The sequence below is a fragment of the Astyanax mexicanus genome, chromosome 16 (assembly GCF_023375975.1).
Source record: "Astyanax mexicanus isolate ESR-SI-001 chromosome 16, AstMex3_surface, whole genome shotgun sequence".
NCBI lineage: Eukaryota > Metazoa > Chordata > Actinopteri > Characiformes > Acestrorhamphidae > Astyanax > Astyanax mexicanus.
In genome coordinates this window covers 5,989,782-6,010,000 of record NC_064423.1, presented here as the reverse complement: position 1 = coordinate 6,010,000, position 20,219 = coordinate 5,989,782, and the positions used below count along the sequence as shown (strand labels likewise).

At 37.4% G+C, this 20,219-nt stretch overlaps 1 protein-coding gene across 5 annotated transcripts in view; it reads right to left on the bottom strand.

Annotated features, from left to right (window-relative positions):
* Positions 1–20,219, bottom strand: part of diaph3 (diaphanous-related formin 3) — a 557,032-nt gene that overhangs the window by 134,195 nt on the left and 402,618 nt on the right. For all 5 annotated transcript variants that reach the window (XM_049465746.1, XM_049465747.1, XM_049465749.1 and 2 more), the window contains one exon: positions 5,840–5,975. In XM_049465746.1, coding sequence (XP_049321703.1) covers positions 5,840–5,975 — 136 coding nt within the window. The remainder of the gene's footprint in view (positions 1–5,839; positions 5,976–20,219) is intronic.

The window sequence follows — 20,219 nt, the reverse complement described above, 5'->3', positions numbered from 1 at the left end:
TCGATCTCACTGAAGCTCACACGTATTCACACTGCTACTGTTATGACCTCTGTAATCACCACAGTTCACCGGCCTGGTGGAGTGGAGGTAGCAGAGCACCCTGAGAAACTCATCTAGAACTCAGAGGCTTATGGAGGCATCCTAAGAAGAAGTGGGCAGGATGTGCAGTATGTTATTGCCACTGTTATATACTGTAAATGTCATGATACGCTTCTATACACCAGAGAGCCTGTAAACAAGAATAACTGCAATCATTACATAACTATAACCAGCTTTCTGCATGTCTACTATACCAATATGTTATTATTTGATGTGCTTACATTTACCGTATTATAAGGCACACTATCAACGAACGTCTATTTTGTGGTCTATTTTCATACATAAGACGCACTGAATAACAAAATGCATTTTAAGCGACAATAGAAAGGAACATGAGTGTCTCCATATTTCCCTTGTAATTGCAAGTCTTGCCTCTGGGGGCACCAAAACTGTAAACAAAACAGTAATTCCTAAAAATAGCATTTTAAATAGCATCTTTTAAAGTCAACGAGCAATAGATATTAATCTGCACAGATTTCTCTCCTGAAAACTGTTTATTTGGGTGAGTAAAGCACTTCAGTTTACTAACGCTTAGAATTCCAATGCTTTCAACAGCGAGATTAGCAGCAGCGCTAGCCACGGTTAGCGCTAGTAAACGCCACCGATAGCGCTACACTGATAAACCCTGAGTGTTCCGGTCAGCCAGGACGCTATCAGCTAGTGGTTCATCCCACGTAGCTTGCATTAAAACAATAAATATGCAGACTACAGTTTGCATATATTCATCTCAGGACAGCAAAATAGTTAGCACGTAGCACTGTTAGCGGCTAATGCTAATACTGCTCCAGCCTTAGTGCTGGAGAAACTTCATTGAAACTCCTGTAATAACGCTGTACTCCAGCAAAATGTGTCTTTACTGCTCTGCAATTCCTGACTGGTAAAATTCATACACAAGGAGCACCGGATTATAAAAAGCACTGACGATTTTTGAGAGGAAAAAAATATATATAAAAAAATTATAATCATATTTACCCAAAAACGATTGTATACGATATGTAATACAAAGGCTGGGTGATAAGACTTCTCATATGCCATATGTCTATAGGTTTTAGAGAAATTACATTATTTAATATGACAATGAATAACAAGAAGTTGGCTTTTCCAAGCCAACTTAATAAATCCCTTTAGAAATTACATTGTTAAAGTGTTGGTACAAGTCCAAAGTCAGTGCAGTGTTTTTTTCCCCGTAAAATCTTACAGCACTTCATGCTTCCCTCTGCTGACAACTTTTATGGAGATGCACAGACTTCATTTCCCAGCAGGACTTGTCACACTGCCAAAATTGGTACCAATTGGTCTTATATAATAAAAATCCAAATTTTCTGAGACACTGATTTTTGGGTAACTTTTCAATGATATTCAAATTCATTAAAAAATACACTTGTATATTGTTTTAAATATGGCAAATCTTCTACACCCACATTTTACTCACAATTGAACATATTTAAAAATTGCACTGTGAGCTCCAGTGCAGTGAATTCGATTACAGAATCAGTACAGCCTGTTTTTAATTAGGGCTGCAATGATTAGTTGATATAATCGTCAATGTTGATTATTTAAATTTGTCGACTAGAAATTTTATTGTCGACTAAGCGTTAATTTGTAACAGTACCACATTACACAAAGTGCTGGGGACAGAAACGCAATGGGAGACTAAGTTTATGTCAGCAAAAGTGCCCAAACCCAACAGATTACATATTAAATCACTAAATATCTGTAATTTCCATGTTTAAACAACGTTCAGATATTTAAATGCCATTTAAACCTCATGTTCTGCTGTTTCTATTGTTTTTAGAGATGGCAGAAATAATCGTTGACTAATCGAAAAAATAATCGTCAGATTAGTCGACTACCAAAATAATCCTTAGTGCCACCTGAGGGCCTGAAGATCACAAGCATCCAATTTTTGTGCATACATATTTTATTAAGTTACTATTTTTTATTTATTGATTTGTATGTTTTGTAAATCACTGCATTCTGTTTCTATTTACATTTCTTTACATTTTACACAGGATTACACTTTTCTTTTGTGGAATTGGGGTTGTAGTGTTAATTTTCTCTTGAATTGTGATGGACACTGTAACCTGTACAGGTACACGTTCTGCAAGTTATTCGGAATGAGTTTGGCATGCAGACTAAAAGGGTCAGATAACTTCCTGCAAAAACTATGGGCCTTATGTACACAAACCAGCAAGCACAGAACACAATGTTCTCCTCTGACAGCTCTGTAATTGGATTCAAGCTAAATCCAGTTAGGTAAAACAAGCTGAACTGTGGGTGCATCCTGCAGCAACACTGAGACAAACGTACACAGGTACCTCCGGCTCAGAGAGGAAACTCTTTAAGCACATGTTTGAGACCCGTGTCTCGGGGTGGTCCTGCGGTTTTGCTGAGAATGTTGATGAAAGTTTGCCAACAACAAACCTAAATTATGCACAGAAATGAACACAAACATCACTAATTGTGTGAGAAATTAGACAGAGTGGTACAAAGATCCTGTTTTTCTGGAATGATGGAGCTCCACCCTGTACTTCTGAATGGAATAAATTGGGGAGTTGGGGGAAGAGGTGGGGGAGAGATCATCCAACGCAATGATTTTAAGGTTTTTTGGTCATAGAATGCACTCAAATCCATACAGCAATTCTCTCTCATTCAGCAAATCCTACAGAACATCTACTGTACTTTCAGTTTGTAAAAGAACAGAAGGCATTTAGAGCATTTATTTGCAGAAAATGAGAAATGGCTAAAATGAAAAAATAATAATGCAAAGAAAAAAAGTTCATATTCATAAAGTTTTAAGAATTAAGAAATCAATATTTGTTGGAATAACCCTGGATTTTAATCAAGGTTTTCATGCATCATGTTCTCCTCCACCAGTCTTACACACTGCTTTTGGTGGATAAATTTATGCTGCTTTACTCCTGGTGCAAAATGTCAAACAGTTCAACTTGGTGGTTTGATGGCTTGTGATCATCCATCTTCCTCTTGATTATATTTCAGAGGTTTTTTATTTGGTAAAATTAAAGAAACTCAATTTTAAAGTGCTCTCTTATTTTCTTTCAGAGCTGTTTATTCCATTTTAAACAATCTGGTATATATTGAATGATAGTATATTTGCGAATAGAACATTTAAGCCAGGTGAACCCAAACTGGGACTGGACTGGTAAAGGAGTGAGAAAGGTCTACAACAATGAAAGCAAACTAAACCAGTTGTTCCAGCAAACAGCTTGTCAGTCACTGGGATTGAGGGTCCTTGTGCGGGGCTTACATGCTGAAGTGGTGCTTGAGTTGAATGTGTTGAGTAGCGGCTGGTCAGGGCTGAGCTACTAGTTAAAGAGTCCTTAATCAAAGCTCCTTCCTCTCGCTGTTATAATGAGTAATAAACGCAGCAGGACCTGAAATTCTTGCTCATGCTCTTTCTTGGCAAAAAGGTTTGAGAAATACTTATTAGAGCACATTTTACAGATTTTCACAGGTCTAGGCTTATATATTAATATATAAGTCTTACACAAGCATTTAAGTGCCCCATTTGCGAATTATACATTTTGATGATTTTCCCAATCAAAAAGAACTAAAAAAAAAAAAAAAAAAAAAAAAAAAAAAAATATATATATATATATATATATATATATATATATATATATATATATATATATATATATATATATATATATATATATCTCAGAGGAAAACAAACTAGGGGGAAAAACTTGTTTTTCTGCACACTATATTTCTTTAGCCATACATTTGTTAATGTATGTATTTCTTTCTATAGTATGAACAATTAAGCTACTTAACACCACTTACACATTTTACAATGTTTAAAAGTGACATGCCAAAAAGTGTCATGGGGTATTTTTTACCATAGGTACTGAAACTAACTCACAGGTGCACAGATGATGCATGCTGCCCTTTTTTCCAAATTTAGTGCACAGTTTCTATTATTTTTTTAACAAAATTAACAGCCAAATTTCACACTCCTTGAACTTTTTCATATTTTGTCATCTTACAAACACAAACTTAAATTAATTTGATACATAATGCATGGTTTTAAAATGTTTTAAATCTAAAAAATGGTGCTTTGTAGATACATATTTTGTAGAGCCACCATTCACTGCAATTACAGCTGTAAGTCTTTTTGGGGTTTGTCTCTACAAGCTTTGATCATCTAGAGACTCTAGAGAGATTTTTGCTCCATTCTTCTTTACAAAACAGTTGAATCTCAGTCAGGTTGGATGAAGAGCATCTCTATGAACAGCAGTTTTCATGTCTCTCCAAAGAAGATCAATGTGATTTAAGACTGGATCATTCTAACACATGAATATTTTCTCTGATCTAAATCATTAAATCATTCCTCTGTGGCTCTGTAGTGCTGTATGTTTAGGGTCATCGTCTTGCTGGAAGGTGAATCTCCTTTCCAGTCTCAAGTCTTTTACAGAATTTAACAATTCTTCCAGGATTTATTTAAATCCATCCATCTTCAATCCACCAACTCTGACCAGCTTTCCAACTCTGTCCCCCTGCTAAAGAAAAGCATTCCCACAGCATGATGCTGCCACCACCATGTTTCACAGTGGGGATCAGGGTGTGTTCAGGGTGATGCAGTGTTACTTTTTTTTGCCACACATTGGATCTCTGCAGCTCCTCTAGAGTGACCATGGGCCTCTTGGCTGCTGCTTCTCTGAGCAGTGCTCTCCTTGTTGGATCTGTCTGTTTGGGTGAATCATGGTCATGTCTTGGTAGGTTTATAGAAACAGGTGTAGAATACTTAAGGTTCACTGGTTTTTGGATGATGGATTGTGAAACAGTGCTGCTTGGTATGATCAAAGCTTGGGAGATGTTTTTATAACCTAACCCTGCATCCTAAATTACACACAGCTGGATTATTTGGGTAAAGTTTTGAAAATTGTGTATCATATTCGTTCTACTTCACAATTATGTACTATTTTGTGTTGGTCTATAAATTAAACACTCAATAAAACATTTTTAAAAACAAGTTTGTGGCTGTAAGATGACAAAATGGGGTATGAGTACTTTTGCAGATATACAGATATATTGAAAACATGACACATTAAATGAGCTATAACCTCTTTACACATACTTTCCCCCAGTATGTTTCCAAAAGCACTGTGCATTTAAATGTGTTGTTGTTTTTATTTAGATAATATTATATAAATATTCTCATACTAACTTGTAGAATAACTGGAAAAACAACTTTTCCCTTTATGAAATAAGTTGTTCTCAGAAGTAGCACGGCGTTGTAAATGCTGACTCTACTGCCAGGAGACTGAGAGTTTGATCTCCAGCAGCAATTGGCACTTAAACTTTTCACATTTTAAAATCAATATTTTCCTAAATACAAATTATTCATTTTATTGTCCTCCAAACCTTTTGTTTCTTTACAGTTTTCTTGTTTTCAATCATGCAGAATTTGTGACGTATTCCTCTTAAAACAGATCTGAAATAATTAAGTGTATTAAGAGTACAATACAGCTGTGTTTTTTTTTTTTTTGGAAACTCCAAAGCTTTCAAACCTTTCAACATGTGAATAACTTATTTTACTGCAGAGATAAAGGGATTTGCATCACCTTCACCTGTAGTCCGTATTCAGGCCAAGGGCTGTTAAGTGGTTTTAAAGCTGGTAACAGATATTAAATGAATAAATTCTTAAGTTAATCAGGATGCTGATTATGTTGGCACTGTTGCACAGCTGAGCATTTTCCCCAAACGTCCACAGTACCTGCATTAACGTCCAGCAGCCTCTTCTTCCTCTGCTGCCGCTCCTGCTTCTCGCGCTCGGCCTTCTCTTTAGCCGCTCTCGCTCTGCGCTGCTTCTCCTCCGTCTCTCGCCTCCGCCCGTTCTCCTTTACCGCTTGCTGCAGGGAGAAAAAGAGAGAAAGACAGAGTGAGAGAGAGACAGAGTGAGTGAGGGATGTTGACAATTGAGATGTTGACAATACGGCGAAACGGCACACAAGCAGACAAACATGCACACAAATCCAGACAAATTCCACCGAGCAGGAGTGGATCACAGTCTCAGACAAGCTCCAGTCAACCGAAAGAGAGAAGAGAGAGAGAGAGAGAGAGAGAGAGAGAGAGAGAGAGAGAGAGACAGAGAGAGAGACAGAGAGAGACAGAGAGAGAGAGAGACAGAGAGAGAGAGAGGGATAAATGCAAACGCATGAGGTACAGATAGCTAAGATTCTCGCATAAAAAGAAGGAGAAAGGTGAAAGTACAGAGATTCACCAAAATTTCGTTTGGGTACTTACACCCAATCCCACTTACTATTTCTACCCCAGGCCCTTGTTTTTAAGCTACAAGGGAAAATGGATGAAATTCATCCCCTAAGAAATTAGATAATTTGATGTGATTTCTGTATTTAAATATCAGCAACAATACACATTAAACAACATCATTATTTCCTAACGTAAATGTGCCAGATTTAGTTAAATGACTAAATGAATTTGAAAACCTTACCAGGATTTCCCAACTTAAAAGACCTTCAAGGTTTTGTATGTTTATTATCCAAATCAACATAAATAAAATAAATAAGAAGAAAAAGAAGAAGACAACATAGCAAGATGGCAAGAAAACAAATATCAAGAAGAAGACGAAAAAGAAGACAAAAAGAAGACAAAGATGAAGGAAAAGACGAAGGAAATGAGAAAAGAAGAAGAAAACAAAGATCAAGAAGAAGACAAATAAGATCAAGAACAAGACAAAGAAGAAGACGAAGAAGAAGCCTAAGAAGAAAAAGAAGAAAAAAAGACAACAAAGAAGGCAACGAAAGAAGATGAAGATGACAAAAAAAGACAAATTAACATCAATAAGACAAAAAAAGATGAAGAAGAAGATGAAGAAGAAGACGAAGAAACTAGTAGAAGAAGAAAAAGAAGTTGAAGACTAAGGCGAAGAAAAAGAAGTTGAAGACTAAGGCGAAGAAAAAGAAGTTGAAGACTAAGGCGAAGAAGAAGAAGAAGAAGAAGAAGAAGAAGAAGAAGAGGAAGAAGAAGAAGAAGAAGAAGAAGAAAAAGAAAAAAAGACAACAAAGAAGGCAACGAAAGATGAAGATGACAAAAAAGACAAATTAACATCGATAAGACAAAAAAGATGAAGAAGAAGAGGAAGAAGAAGACAAAGAAAGTAGTAAAAGAAGAAAAAGAAGTTGAAGACTAAGGCGAAGAAGAAGAAGAAGAAAAAAAGACAACAAAGAAGGCAACGAAAGATGAAGATGACAAAAAAGACAAATTAACATCGATAAGACAAAAAAGATGAAGACAAAGAAAGTAGTAAAAGAAGAAAAAGAAGAAGACTAAGGCGAAGAAGAAGAAGACTAAGGCGAAGAAGAAGAAGACTAAGGCGAAGACGAAGAAGAAGAAGAAGATTGCATCTTCGGGTTTCATTCAGAATACTCCCCACTTTGTAAACCATGGCGGATCCTCTAAAAGTAGCAGTGCACACGCTCGCTGCAATTACACTTTCTCACCAGAGAGGTCTCTAATTCACTAAATCTCCCAAAATTACAGACCATTGCTTTATTACACAAGTGTGAGAAATCGAATGAAAGAGGACAAGAGGAAGAGAGGCTGTTGAAAGTGAGGGACGGTGGGGTAGGGGGATGGTGTAAGAGGAGTCTCATTAGCACAGCCACTCTTTCCTGTGATTCTGAAAGCCTAGGACTACTTTACAATATCTCAAGAAAATTTAAGGGGTACATAAAGAGAATATTTTCTCCTCCACCTCTCTTTCTTTTCTTCCTTCTTAAGCCATTAGCAGTTGGAGAGGCTTGTTAGAAATCTGTAACACCTGTTTTTTTTTTTTCTTTTCTTAAGATGAGGTCTAGTTTTCTGTGTGTGAGAACACAGGCAATCGGACTGAAGGAAAAAAAAAAAAACTAAAGCAAGAAAGTGCGAGAAAAAAAAAAAAGAGGAGGAAGAAGCAAACCTGAAGAAAACATCATTAGGGCACAGTCACCCTGACTGTCCCCCCACACTGCTCTCTTCCCTTTCTCTCTCTTTTTTCTCTCAAACTCTCTAAAAGCCCCAACGCCATCACAGACTGTGCACTTTAAACACTGAAAATCACACCTCATACACGTGTAATGAAAGGAGCGAGTAGAAGAACAGGAAGAGGAAGAGCGGGCCTCAGAATGTCCACTTGCATCCTCGTGAGCATCCTCGTGAATAGTGAATAGAAAGTACCTAACGCTGGTGTCAAACTCATCTCCAGGACACAATGCTTTGGAAAGTATAAGAGGAACACTGTCATACTGACATAAAACTGACGTTAGCTGGATCAGAGTTAAGTTATATACAGTTCCATGAAAAAGTATGTGAACTCTTTGGGATTTTACTTGGATTTCTGCATAAATTGGTCATTAAATGTGTTCTGATCTACTTCATCTACGTCACAACAATAGACAAACACAGTCTGCTGATTAAACTAATACACAAACAATTTATTATATGTTTGCATGGTTTTATTGAACACAACATGTTAATATTCACAGTGAGGGGAAGAAAGAGTATGTGAATCTTTGGATTTAATAACTGGTTGATCCTCTTTGGCAGCAACACCCTCAACCAATCATTTCCTGTAGTTGCAGATCCGACCTGAACAACAGTCAGGAGGAATTTTGGATCATTCCTCTTCACTAACCTGTTTCAGTTCAGCTATAATATTCTTGGGATATCTGGTGTGAATTAATCACTCTCTTGAGGTCATGATGCCACAGCATCTCAATTGGGTTCAGGAGGTCAGGACTCTCCAGAAGGCGTATTTATTTATTTTCTTCTGTTAAAGTTGTTTGGTTGTTGATTTACTTCTATATTTTGGGTCGTTGTCCTGTTGCATCATCCATCCTCTGTTGAGCTTCAAGTGGTGGACAGATGGTCTTAAGTTTTCCCTTCAAAATGTCTTGGTAAACTTGGGAATTCATTTTTCTGTTGATGATGGCAAAATCCGTCCAGGCCCTGTGGCAGCAAAGCAAAGCAGCCCCAAACCATGATGCACCCTCCACCATGTTTCACAGATGGGATGAGGTGTTGATGGTAATGGTGTGTTGTGCTTTTTTCTCCAAACACAGCGTTGTGTGTTTTCCTTCCAAACAACTCAATTACGGATTTCTGTCCACAGTGTATTTAGCTTTTTTTGCAAACTTTTCACATGCAGCAATGTTTTTTTTGGACAGCAGTGGCTTCCTCAGTGGTGTCCTCCCATAAACTCCATTTTTGTTTAATATTTTCCTAATTGTAGATTTGTCAACAAAAATGCAAAAGCATGTGCCAGAGATGTCTGTAAGTTTTTAGCTGACACTCTTAATGAGAATTCTTCCTCACCGCATTGATCTTTCTGCGCTGTGCTCTTGCAGTCATCTTTACAGGACTTTACCACGCCTAGGAAGAGCAGCAACAGCGCTGAACTTTCTACATTTGTAGAGCTTCTGTCTTACCGTGGACACATGAACATCAAGGATCTTTTAGAGATACTGTTGTAACCCTTTCTTAAGAACAGCAAACTCAAAACTGGTGTGTTGATGTTTTTTATAGGGCAGGGCAGCTTTAACCAACACATCATTTAATCTCATCACATCCTGCCTCCAATTAGCTCCAGTTAGAAAAGTCATTAGCCGAGGGGTTCACATACTCACTCATAGAATATCGTTGTGATTATTACAAATATTTTTATTTTATTCATTTATAAATATCCTTTACCAAAAACTTATTTTATGATTTAGTACAGAATTATATTTTGACTTTTTTAAAAAAATGACTATATAACATGATCAGATAATAATTTACACATAATGCATTAAACTAAACCCAAAATATATAAAAAAATAATAAATTTAAAATAACAGTAAAAACCGAATCATAATTACTGTACCATGCATGATATTTGAATAGCTTTTGAGTTTTTAAAAATCTGTTTCTACTGATATTCATTTTGTCTGTGCAGCAAAACACTGCGAAAAATACAGTGTATTTTTTATTTTTTTTTATTTAATATGTTTGCCATATCGACCTGTTGTACTTAAAATAAAAAAAATAAATAAAGGCATTTCAATACCATCCACTCATAATCCTTCCAGAATGCGGCACTCAATTAGGGCAGCAACTAATGATTATTTTAATAGTCGACTAATCTGATGATTATTTTTTGATTAGTCGATTAGTCAGCGATTATCTGCTCCATGTCCTCCATCTCTAAAACAATAGAAACTGAAATAGAAACTGATATTTAATGAGTAAAAAATGTGAGTAAATCTGTTCAATGTAAACTGTGTGAATGAGCCATTTATCCTTTATCTCCCATTGTGCTTTTTGTGTACAAATTAACGATTAGTCGACAATGAAATTTGTTGTCGACAAAATTAAATAATCGACATTGTCGATTATATTGACTAATCGTTGCAGCCCTAGACTCAACAGCAGAATATAAAACTTTAGTCTCAGGCCGGTACGGTTTTATATTAGCTACGCATCTTAAAGATCCAACAGATCCTGGCTTTCTCACCCGGGTCTTTTATTAGGCAGGATATATGGGTTTTGACACTGTGTGGAGATGTGGTGTAAGTTATGCGATAATGTTAACAGAGTTTATTCCCTGCAGCCGGTGCAGGTTATGGACACAGTCCTCCCCTATCGCAGTAAATCCATAGGCAGAGCCAGGGACGCCGGGGGACGGACGTCTCTAAATCACAGTAAAGCAGCATCTCTGCCCTCAACTCCAATAAAGGGGGGCAGTGGAGTGTGAAAACAGTCAATGCAGGAACATCATTATCAATACAGGCATGAGGGACGGGACGGGGGGACAGAGGGACAGAGGGAGAGAGGAAGCACAGCGGACAGCAGGGTCAGACTTTAGGAAAAGAGAGCTGATATTACAGGAGTTACAAGCTATTATCAGTTTTGGTATTTATAATGCCTCTATAATACTGGACAGAAGGGTGGAATAGATGCTTAAGTCATGTTTTGGAAGTTAAAAAAAGCTTAAAAAATATAACTATAATTTATACCATATTTTCCACTTAAAACCTTTTCATTTCCCCAAAATTCGAAAGTGCGCCTTATAATCTAGTGCTCATTAGGCATGAATTCTACAAGTCAGATATTAAAAAAAAAAAACAAAAAAAAAAAACAGTAAAGTCAGGAGTTTTAGTTTAGTTTTCCAGCACCAAGACTGGAGCAGTATTAGCATTACCCGCTAACCTCGCTAAGTGCTAGCTCTTTCACCGTTCAGAAGTGAGTCTATCGGCCTGTAGTCTGAGTGTTTGCCGTGTTAAAACAAGCTACGTGGGACAAACCGCTAGCTATTAGCACCCTGGCTAATCGGAACACTCAGGGTTCCTCAGTGTAGCGCTGTCGGGCGGCATTAGCCGCTAAGCAGGAATCTAAGCTTACTGTATATAAACTAAATCGTTCTACACAAATCTGAGAGAAATCTGTGTAGATTAGCATCGATCACTTGTTAGCTTAGCTTTACAGGTCTTGCCACTGAATTAGAAAGAAAACATGGTGACACCCATGTTCCTTACTAGTGTCGCATAATGCATCTTATATTTAGGTGTGTCTTATGTATGAAAATAGACCAGAAAACAGACGTTCATTGATAATGCACCTAATATAACGTTTATAATCCAATGCACCTAATAGTGTAAATAATACAGTTTTAATACTGATGTTTATATTATTAATGTTAATTAATAAAACAAACAGTATCAGATAAACACTGACACTGCATATTAACAAACATTAAGCATTTGATAAACAGTAAGATGTTGAAAAACTACTGGAACTGGAGTTCCACTTGTATTATATAAAAAGATATAAGGACATTCCTGAAACCCAATAGCCTCTTTAATACCCTCTCCACAGAACCCGGGGGCAAATAAGGTCCTGGTTCAGCCTCTCTGTGGGGTGGTAGATTGAAGATGGTACAGTTGCACCTTTGCTGTTGAGTTCAGAAGCTCTTCACACATGGCTCTGGTGGGTCGGTCTATTGGGCAGCGGTTGGCAGGCGGGTCGATGGCTCTGAATATCGATAAAGCAGGACAGATGTGGAGAGAGCATCGGGGGACAGCATTTAAGAACCAGTGAGACTCCAGAACAGCTCAAATCTGAGGCTGTGGGTCTCTGGGTCTTTACGGCCAAGGCTGCTCTCAGCACAGCCACAGTCGCTCCCTCTCATTTAAATTAGGGTAATGTTTTGTGTGTGTTTAGCTCTGGATATTATAACCTGCTCGGCAGGAACACTCGCCCATTCAGTATCGAGCCGATGCCGTTCTGAAGTGCTATAACATTTCCACCCCAGGACATCCACTTGAGCCTTTACACAGCCTGGCCCGGTGCCTCTAGTGATGAGAGGCTGTATGGGCTGCAGAAATGTTTATATGCCTGTTGGTGCACTAGTGGCCACAACACCAGTCCTCCCCTTGAGTCCTGAACTGATTGTTTGTGGGTAGCAGTGAATAAAAACACACTTCGGAAACTATGCCTGTATATAAGCTTGTATTATAGTAGTGCAAACACATTTTACTCATACTGCCATTCCACTAGAGGCGCTGCGGAGCGCTGTGTAGAACAGCACCACCAAATAAGCAAATACAGATTGCTAACTAAAGCTAGCCAGTTACCAAAACTAAAAAAGGTAATACACTGGAGTAATTGTAGCTCATCTCTGTGGGGTGTCAAACCCTGGTCTCGCTCTGTTTTGCCTGGAGAAAAAACAAGAACAGCACTTTATCTGAGGAGCTCCTGCTGCAGTTTCTCACTGCATGAGAGTTTTAATCCAAGTAACATAAAAAAAAAAAAAAAAAAAAAAAACAACAGCAAACATCAATTATTCATCCAGAAAAGAGGCTAATGGAATGATGCTATCAATCAAAATCTCTGAGAAATGTACATAATCATTTATTCACCACAAGTGGTAAAACTCCCTAAAACGCTGGATACGAGGTACAAAAAAACTTTAAGAGCAGTAACTTTAGCCTGTTGAAATAAAGTAATCCTGTAGCTTGGGGGATATGTATTTATGTATGTATTTAAACCTGGAATAAATATATTATTTAAAAAAAATATTTTTTTAATATATATATTAAAAAAAAAAAAACATAAAAGGAAGGTTAGATTTTTCCATGAACATGATATTATATATTATATATATATAACAAACTCTCTAACAAATGCCACGGTGACAAGAAATAAAAGATACACCGTTTTACTCACTGAAGGGGACATTACACGGTCTTGCTGTTAGATGCTGGTCAGAACCGTGTGTGTGTGTGTGTAGATGACTGATGAGGGCCGGACAGCGAATCCCACACACACAGCTGAGACTGGGGAAAGTCCTCAGACTGAACTATCCATCTCCACCTGAATGACCACTGAGCATCAATGAGCAGAACACCCACACACCATTACAGCACCGCTTACACTGCTGTTTCCTCCACAGCGCTTAAATCATACACACTCAGGGTCAGAAATGTGTGAACAGTCACCATTTCTTTTGAACTCATACCCATTTGGCCCTTTACACCAGAAGAAACGATTTATAACAATGCAAACATGAATAAAAAAGATGTGGCTAAAAAGTAGACGTTTACACTTTATTTAAGGGGCTTAGTAAAAAAAAAACAAACAAACAAACAAACAAACAAACAAACAAACAAACAAAAAAAAACAATTTGGGTCAGAGGTCAGCAATTAAATTTGGCTGTGGGCCAGATATTTTCCAAGCCATTAAGTGGCCACAAAAAATAATAAATAAAAATGTTTTGGAAAATGAAGTGTAATGGGATTGAGTGCTGCTACAGACTTGTAGCTCTCCAGCCCAGAGGGTTGTTGAACCCAATTGCAGAACAGTTGAATTCAAAGCAGGTAAACCTAAGAAAAATAAATACATAAATAAACACACCACTCCTCAACAGGGATCAAACCCGGGTCATCAGGGTCACAGTCCAATACACTACTGCTGCCCCAGATAGTGAATTGGGACACAGCCCGGGGGAAAAAAAAAAAAAAAAAAAAAAAAAAAAAAAAAATCCTTATAAGGAGGTAGTGAGCAGCAGAAAGCAGAAACGCAGAAACCGGGGAGGAGGGTAAAAAAAAGCTCACCAGAGAGGCATTTTATTTATTATTCTTTTCCTTGTTGTTCATTATAGTTAAAAAAAAAATAAATAATAATGGACCAGATGTTTCATGGGGCCTATTGCTGACCCCTGATTTAGGAATCAGTTGATCACTCTGTTTGGATATGAAGGAGATTAAAATTCAGATTCAGATCAGGATATTTCAAGTAATTAGCAATAGACTAACTGGTTTAAATATGCACACAGTCACAAACTAGATGTTTTTTCTAAAAGCAGTTCATCATTTACTGCACGACGACGAAGGACATGTGTAAGGTCAAAATCACCTCCAAAAGAAAAGAAATCCTTAGAAAAACAGTGTGAGAGAGAAAGAGAGAGAGAGAGAGAGAGAGAGAGAGAGTTGTTATAGTTGATTGATGCCCAACACACTGGGTTGTGAGAGCTGGCCCTCTCATAAGACTTTCCTTAATATGGATCATTAGGGCTGTGCGTTTACGTCTAATCACCATATGCTAATCTAATGGACTTAGCCAGGCTGTTCCTTCTACCCTCTGAAACACAGCACCACCACCACCCCCACCACCGTGATCACCACTCCCGCACACCCAGCTCACCTCCACCCCTCACCCCATATTATCACACAAATAACCAGCACTCCATACGCTTTATTCACCTGCATCTCCATCGTCAACCAAAACGAGGCTATAGGGTACTTAAGTATCATTGTAGCACTGGGTTCTAGCAATACTGCCTCACTGTTGTGTTCCCAAATAAACTTCTTCAAAAAGAAACCCAGCCAGCCAATCTAGCCAGATGAATGTTATCAGAGAGAGACTAGTTAAACCCGGTTCTCCGGCTCTGACTTAATTAACCCTGAACTAGTAATTTTATCGGTTTAACATCAAAACGAATAAAGGCAAATGCTAGAAAAGCTGTAGCTCTTTAGATTAGCCGGCTTAGCTAGCTAGCTAGTTAATATCCTACCGTGTGGAGCCTGGTCTTGCTACCCAAACACTGTATAACATTAGCTAAAGCCCTCCAGGTCTGCTTTTAGCATCTCCTACTACTACATTTAGCTCTGGGTTTCACAATTTTAGTCTTAGAGCTGACCTTCCTGCACATTTTAGTGCGTTTCCTGCTTTAGAATGTCCATATCACCTCTGTAAAGGGCTGTTAATTACCATACTAACATTAGCCACATTAAACAACAATGGCTAGCAATTAGCCATTACCAGTCAATTATTAGTATAGTACGTACATTTCTGTATTTGTGAGTAATATCTCAGGTTTAGCCTAACATGTGGCTCTTCAAGGATTCAAGGAGACTTTATTGTCATTTGCATCACGTGTTACATGAGGTGGAATGAAATTGTGATCTCACAATCCAGTTTACACCCAAGAGCTGTTGTTAAAATAGATAATATCGATAAAATAAGATAACAAAATAAAAGAACACAATAAAAACTAAATAGAGAAGGATAAATACAAAAAAAAAAAAAAAAAAAAAAAAAAAAAAAAATAGAAATAATAATAAAAAAATTGAGTCAGAGTGAAAGTTGGGGTTATGGGTCACATCTAGGGCGGAGTATCAAAATTAAATACAGTACCGTTCGATATGTTTCGGTACTACTGATTACTGGAAAAATCGGTGCCAAACATGGAAAGCGAGCACAAGGGAAGAAAAGGGAAGAGCTGAAACTTAAGGTACGCCAAACGTTTTATTATTTATCTATATGATTTACTTTTATATGTAAGATATGATATATATATATATATATATATATATATATATATATATATATATATATATTTTTTTTTATAAGTATTGTTATTTTTTACCCTTTGTATATTAACTTCTTGTTTCATTGCTTTGGCAAAAGTTGTTAATTGCAATGTCTGCCAAAAAAGCTATTGTAAATTGAAAAAAACTGAATAACATTAAGAGAGAGAGAGAGAGCGAGAAAGAGTGTGAGAGAAAAAAATAAAATAAAAATATCTGAGATATTATAATACAGTATAAAGGATCTAGTAAACCACAGTACTCTTATTACAGCCCCCTCAAAATAATACAGGAAACTAGCATGATGATTTTTAAGTGGTAGACAGCACTAATATAAAAATAATTTAATTTGACAATCTAATGCTGTATTATTATTTAGCAATATTATTTAGGAAAATTATTTATAGTTAAAGCAGTTTAAGTAACACTGTTGTTTTGATTTTTATTAAAAGTGCCATGAACATGATCATAGTTGATTGGTTCCAATAAGATTTAAAATTATGGTGACAGTATAAGAATGAGATTGCTTATGTCGGCTCTTAAATAAATACGGTTTTGTCAGAAAAACGTACTTTTTTTTTTTTTACCTTTTGTATTTTAAGTCATATTTTAGGATTAGCTTAACATTCTTCACAGCTCTTCTAGCAGTCAGACTGAGAGCAGGGATTGTGGATAATATCTCATTAGTTCACATTAATTGGACAGTTGTGATAGAGAAGGGAAGTGTCTTTGTAAGTTTTGGGAAACACTTGTATGGTTGAGACACAGCACAGAGTGCGGGGTCACAGTTTTTAAGGAGGGCAATCGGTCCAGGTTATTATGTCACATGATAAAACCTAACAAACACGTGCCCTTTTTTTATTTTTCTGAAAGTGGTAAACTACCAAAATAGCACAAGTAGCTACCAGACTGAGATTTCTCTATATTTTCCAGTAATTTCACTGGTGCTGCTCTTTTCTTTAAGGTAGAGACCAGGAGATGGGGGAAAGGGACGCAGGATGTTAAATTAGGACGAAATTTGACTCTTTCTTACTCATTAAAGCAGTGGGTCTTCTTTCTTCCAGCCGCCGCATGAACTTAATTATGGCGAGAGTGCCGAGGCCGAGGGCCTGGCGGTTTCCCCCACTGCTCCTTTCAGAAGCCGTCGGGTGGGATGAGCTGCAGTGGAAGACAGTGCAGATAGAGTGAGTGAAACTAATTTCACTGAGCGTAATTGCTTTGGCTTCGGGCAGAAGAGGGCTGCTTTTGTTTACATTACAGCGCACTACAAATGTCCAATGAGAGCATTCACCAACGTTCACCCTGAATATTAGAATTCATCTGAGAGCATGCGGCTGATCTCGCACTGAACGTGTAAAGCTTTCTTTGGAACTAGTTTTTTTTTATTATCAGTGTACAAAGAAATGCAATATAATAGACTATTATCAAAGTTATACATCCGAGGATATCCGTACCCCTGAAATGAAGCCGTGCACATCTTTAATAAACTCCTAAAGAGACAGAGCTCTTCAAAGAGCACTTACTCTCCTAACACCTCTAACTAACTACCTTCTACTACCAGATCAGGAGAATCTCTCACTATCTTTAATAAACTCATGAAGACAGAGCTCTTCAAAGAGCACTTACTCTCCTAACACCTCTAACTAACTACCTTCTACTACCAGATCAGGAGAATCTCTCACTATCTTTAATAAACTCCTGAAGACAGAGCTCTTCAAAGAGCTCTTACTCTCCTAACATCTCTATACTACCAGATCAGGAGAATCTCTCACTATCTTTAATAAACTCTTGAAGACAGAGCTCTTCAAAGAGCTCTTACTCTCCTAACACCTCTAACTAACCAACTACTTCTAACCTAATTTAATTTTTTTCCTCCTTTCCTAGTCTATCCTATTATTTCACTTTGACCTCCTTTAGGCCCTGATTAAAAAGTCTTTTTACCTTTAACTTACATTACTTTTTGTAATGTAATGTAATGTAATGTGTACAAGAAGCTTAAAACGAAGTTGACCGCTCCTCTGAAAAACGACCACCAGGCTAAATGATCGCTGATTTCTAACACAAAGCAATTCAAAGGGCAAATCAAATTTACACATTCACCCAGAATGCCACGCAACCTGTGGCGTGGGCGCTAAACAAACGACGCCAATGATAAGAGATAAAATCTGTGTAATGGTACAAGCCGAGCGAGAGGGACTCAATAGGAGGTGGCCAACTGCTGCCCAGTAGGTCTCTGTTAAAGCCAAATGCCCAGTTAAAGACAATACTCAGTCAATAGGCTCAGTCGATGCCATTAGTCTGAGGGTGAGGGGGTAAAAGAGGGCTCTTTAGCCTTAGTTAATGACTATTAGAGAGGAGAGGCAAAGCAAAAGCATTTGAACTGAAAAAGGCCTCGGCGTTCAGTCGAGAGAAATGTCAGGAAAAAAGGGACGTTAATGTCAGACAGCTGCGGCGAGTTCGCATAAGAGCAGAGCGGCTCTGTAAGAACGGGAAAAATCATTACAATTACGGACATTAGCACGACAGCTCTTTGCAAACTGTTTTAAGTGAAAAATCTTTCTTTACAAGCAAACTGAGACTCAATACCAGTATTTGAAAAAGACAAAAGAATGCTCATCAGTAGCAACACCAAGAAAAAAGTAGTGCATTAAAACACAGTACTACATGTTTTGTCCAATCTATTAACTATCCACTGCTTTCTTATTCACTTCTTTTTGGTATGTAACACTTTATTCTAAGGAACACAAATTAGGCACTTATTGGTGTCTTATTAGGGCTTAATAATGCCTTAATTAGACATTTGTAAATGATTCTTCACTACTTATTAGGCTTAATTCTGTGTTATTAAGTGTTATTGGTGCTTAATTAGGGGTCTATTATGTGAAAATGATTAATAATGTCTGTATTAGTTCTTATAGTGCACAATAAACAGTTATGTTAGCACCCTGTTTTTAGCAGGTTATTAAGCATTATTAACTATTAGCTAATTCTACATGTTATTAGTGTTATTATAATTGGCAGCAGTTTGAGTTCATCCATGTGAGTTTGATAAGGTTATGGCTGTGCTGGAGTTTATTATAAAAGATAGACATAGATGTGCACCATATTGTAAAGTGAGGTTCTGTTCATCACTGATTAGACACTAAAAAGAACGGAATAAATATTTAATCCATCACAGACCCCTAATTAAGCACCAATAACACTTAATAACACAGAATAAAGCCTAATAAGTAGTGAATAAGTCATTGGCAAATGTCTAATTAAGGCTTTATTAAGCAAATAATAAGATAATAATTCCTTAAACTAAAGTGTTACCTTTTGGTCAGTCATGGTGGGTCCAGAGTGTACCCAGAAACACTGAACACATGGCAAGAATTCCCCCCAGAGCTATGAAGTGTCCCACCTACATCTAATCATTTACTCTGTGAATAACTGAGTGCTGAATATAAATGGCATTCGGTCAGACATATCACTAACTGCCTTGGGCAACAGTAAACAGTTTTTTACATAATTAATCACACCAAGTTTGACCCCCAACTTCCGCCGTAATCTGCCCCGGACCATAGAAACGCTCTTTTATATTTAGCATCTTCTTCTTCTTTTTCTTTCAGCTTTTCACTTTTCAGGGGTTGCCACAGCCAGTCATCTTCCTCCATCTCCCTCTGTCTTCTATGTCCTCTGTCCTCACACCAGCTAACTCCATGTCCTCTCTAACTGCGTCCATATATCTCCTCTTTGGTCTTCCTCTTTGTCTTTTCCTGGCAGTTGCATGTCTAAGTCTCAGTGTGGCTTCTCTAACTTTACCTCCCAGTTGTTTAACCTGTTCTCCCAAGGAGAACCTCAACATTTTCATCTCTGCCACTTCCAGTTCTTTCTCCTGTCTTTTTGTCAATGCCACTGTCTCCAAACCATACAACATAGCTGGTCTCACCACTGTCTTGAAAATTTTCCCTTTGATCTTTGCTGCCACCCTTTTGTCACAAATCACACCTGAAACTTTTCTCCATCCACTCCATCATGCCTAGACTCTCTCCTTCACCTCTTTGCCACACTCCCCATTTTAATTCAGAAATCCTTACAACCAAGCTGAGATATTTATAATAAAGCTACGATATCAAGATTAAATCTTCATATCTTTTTATCCGCAACTCTAAACTCAAACATACAGCTCTGGAAATAATAAAGAGAGCACTTCAGTTTCTGAATCAGTTTCTCTGATTTTGCTATTTATAGGTTTATGTTTGAGTAAA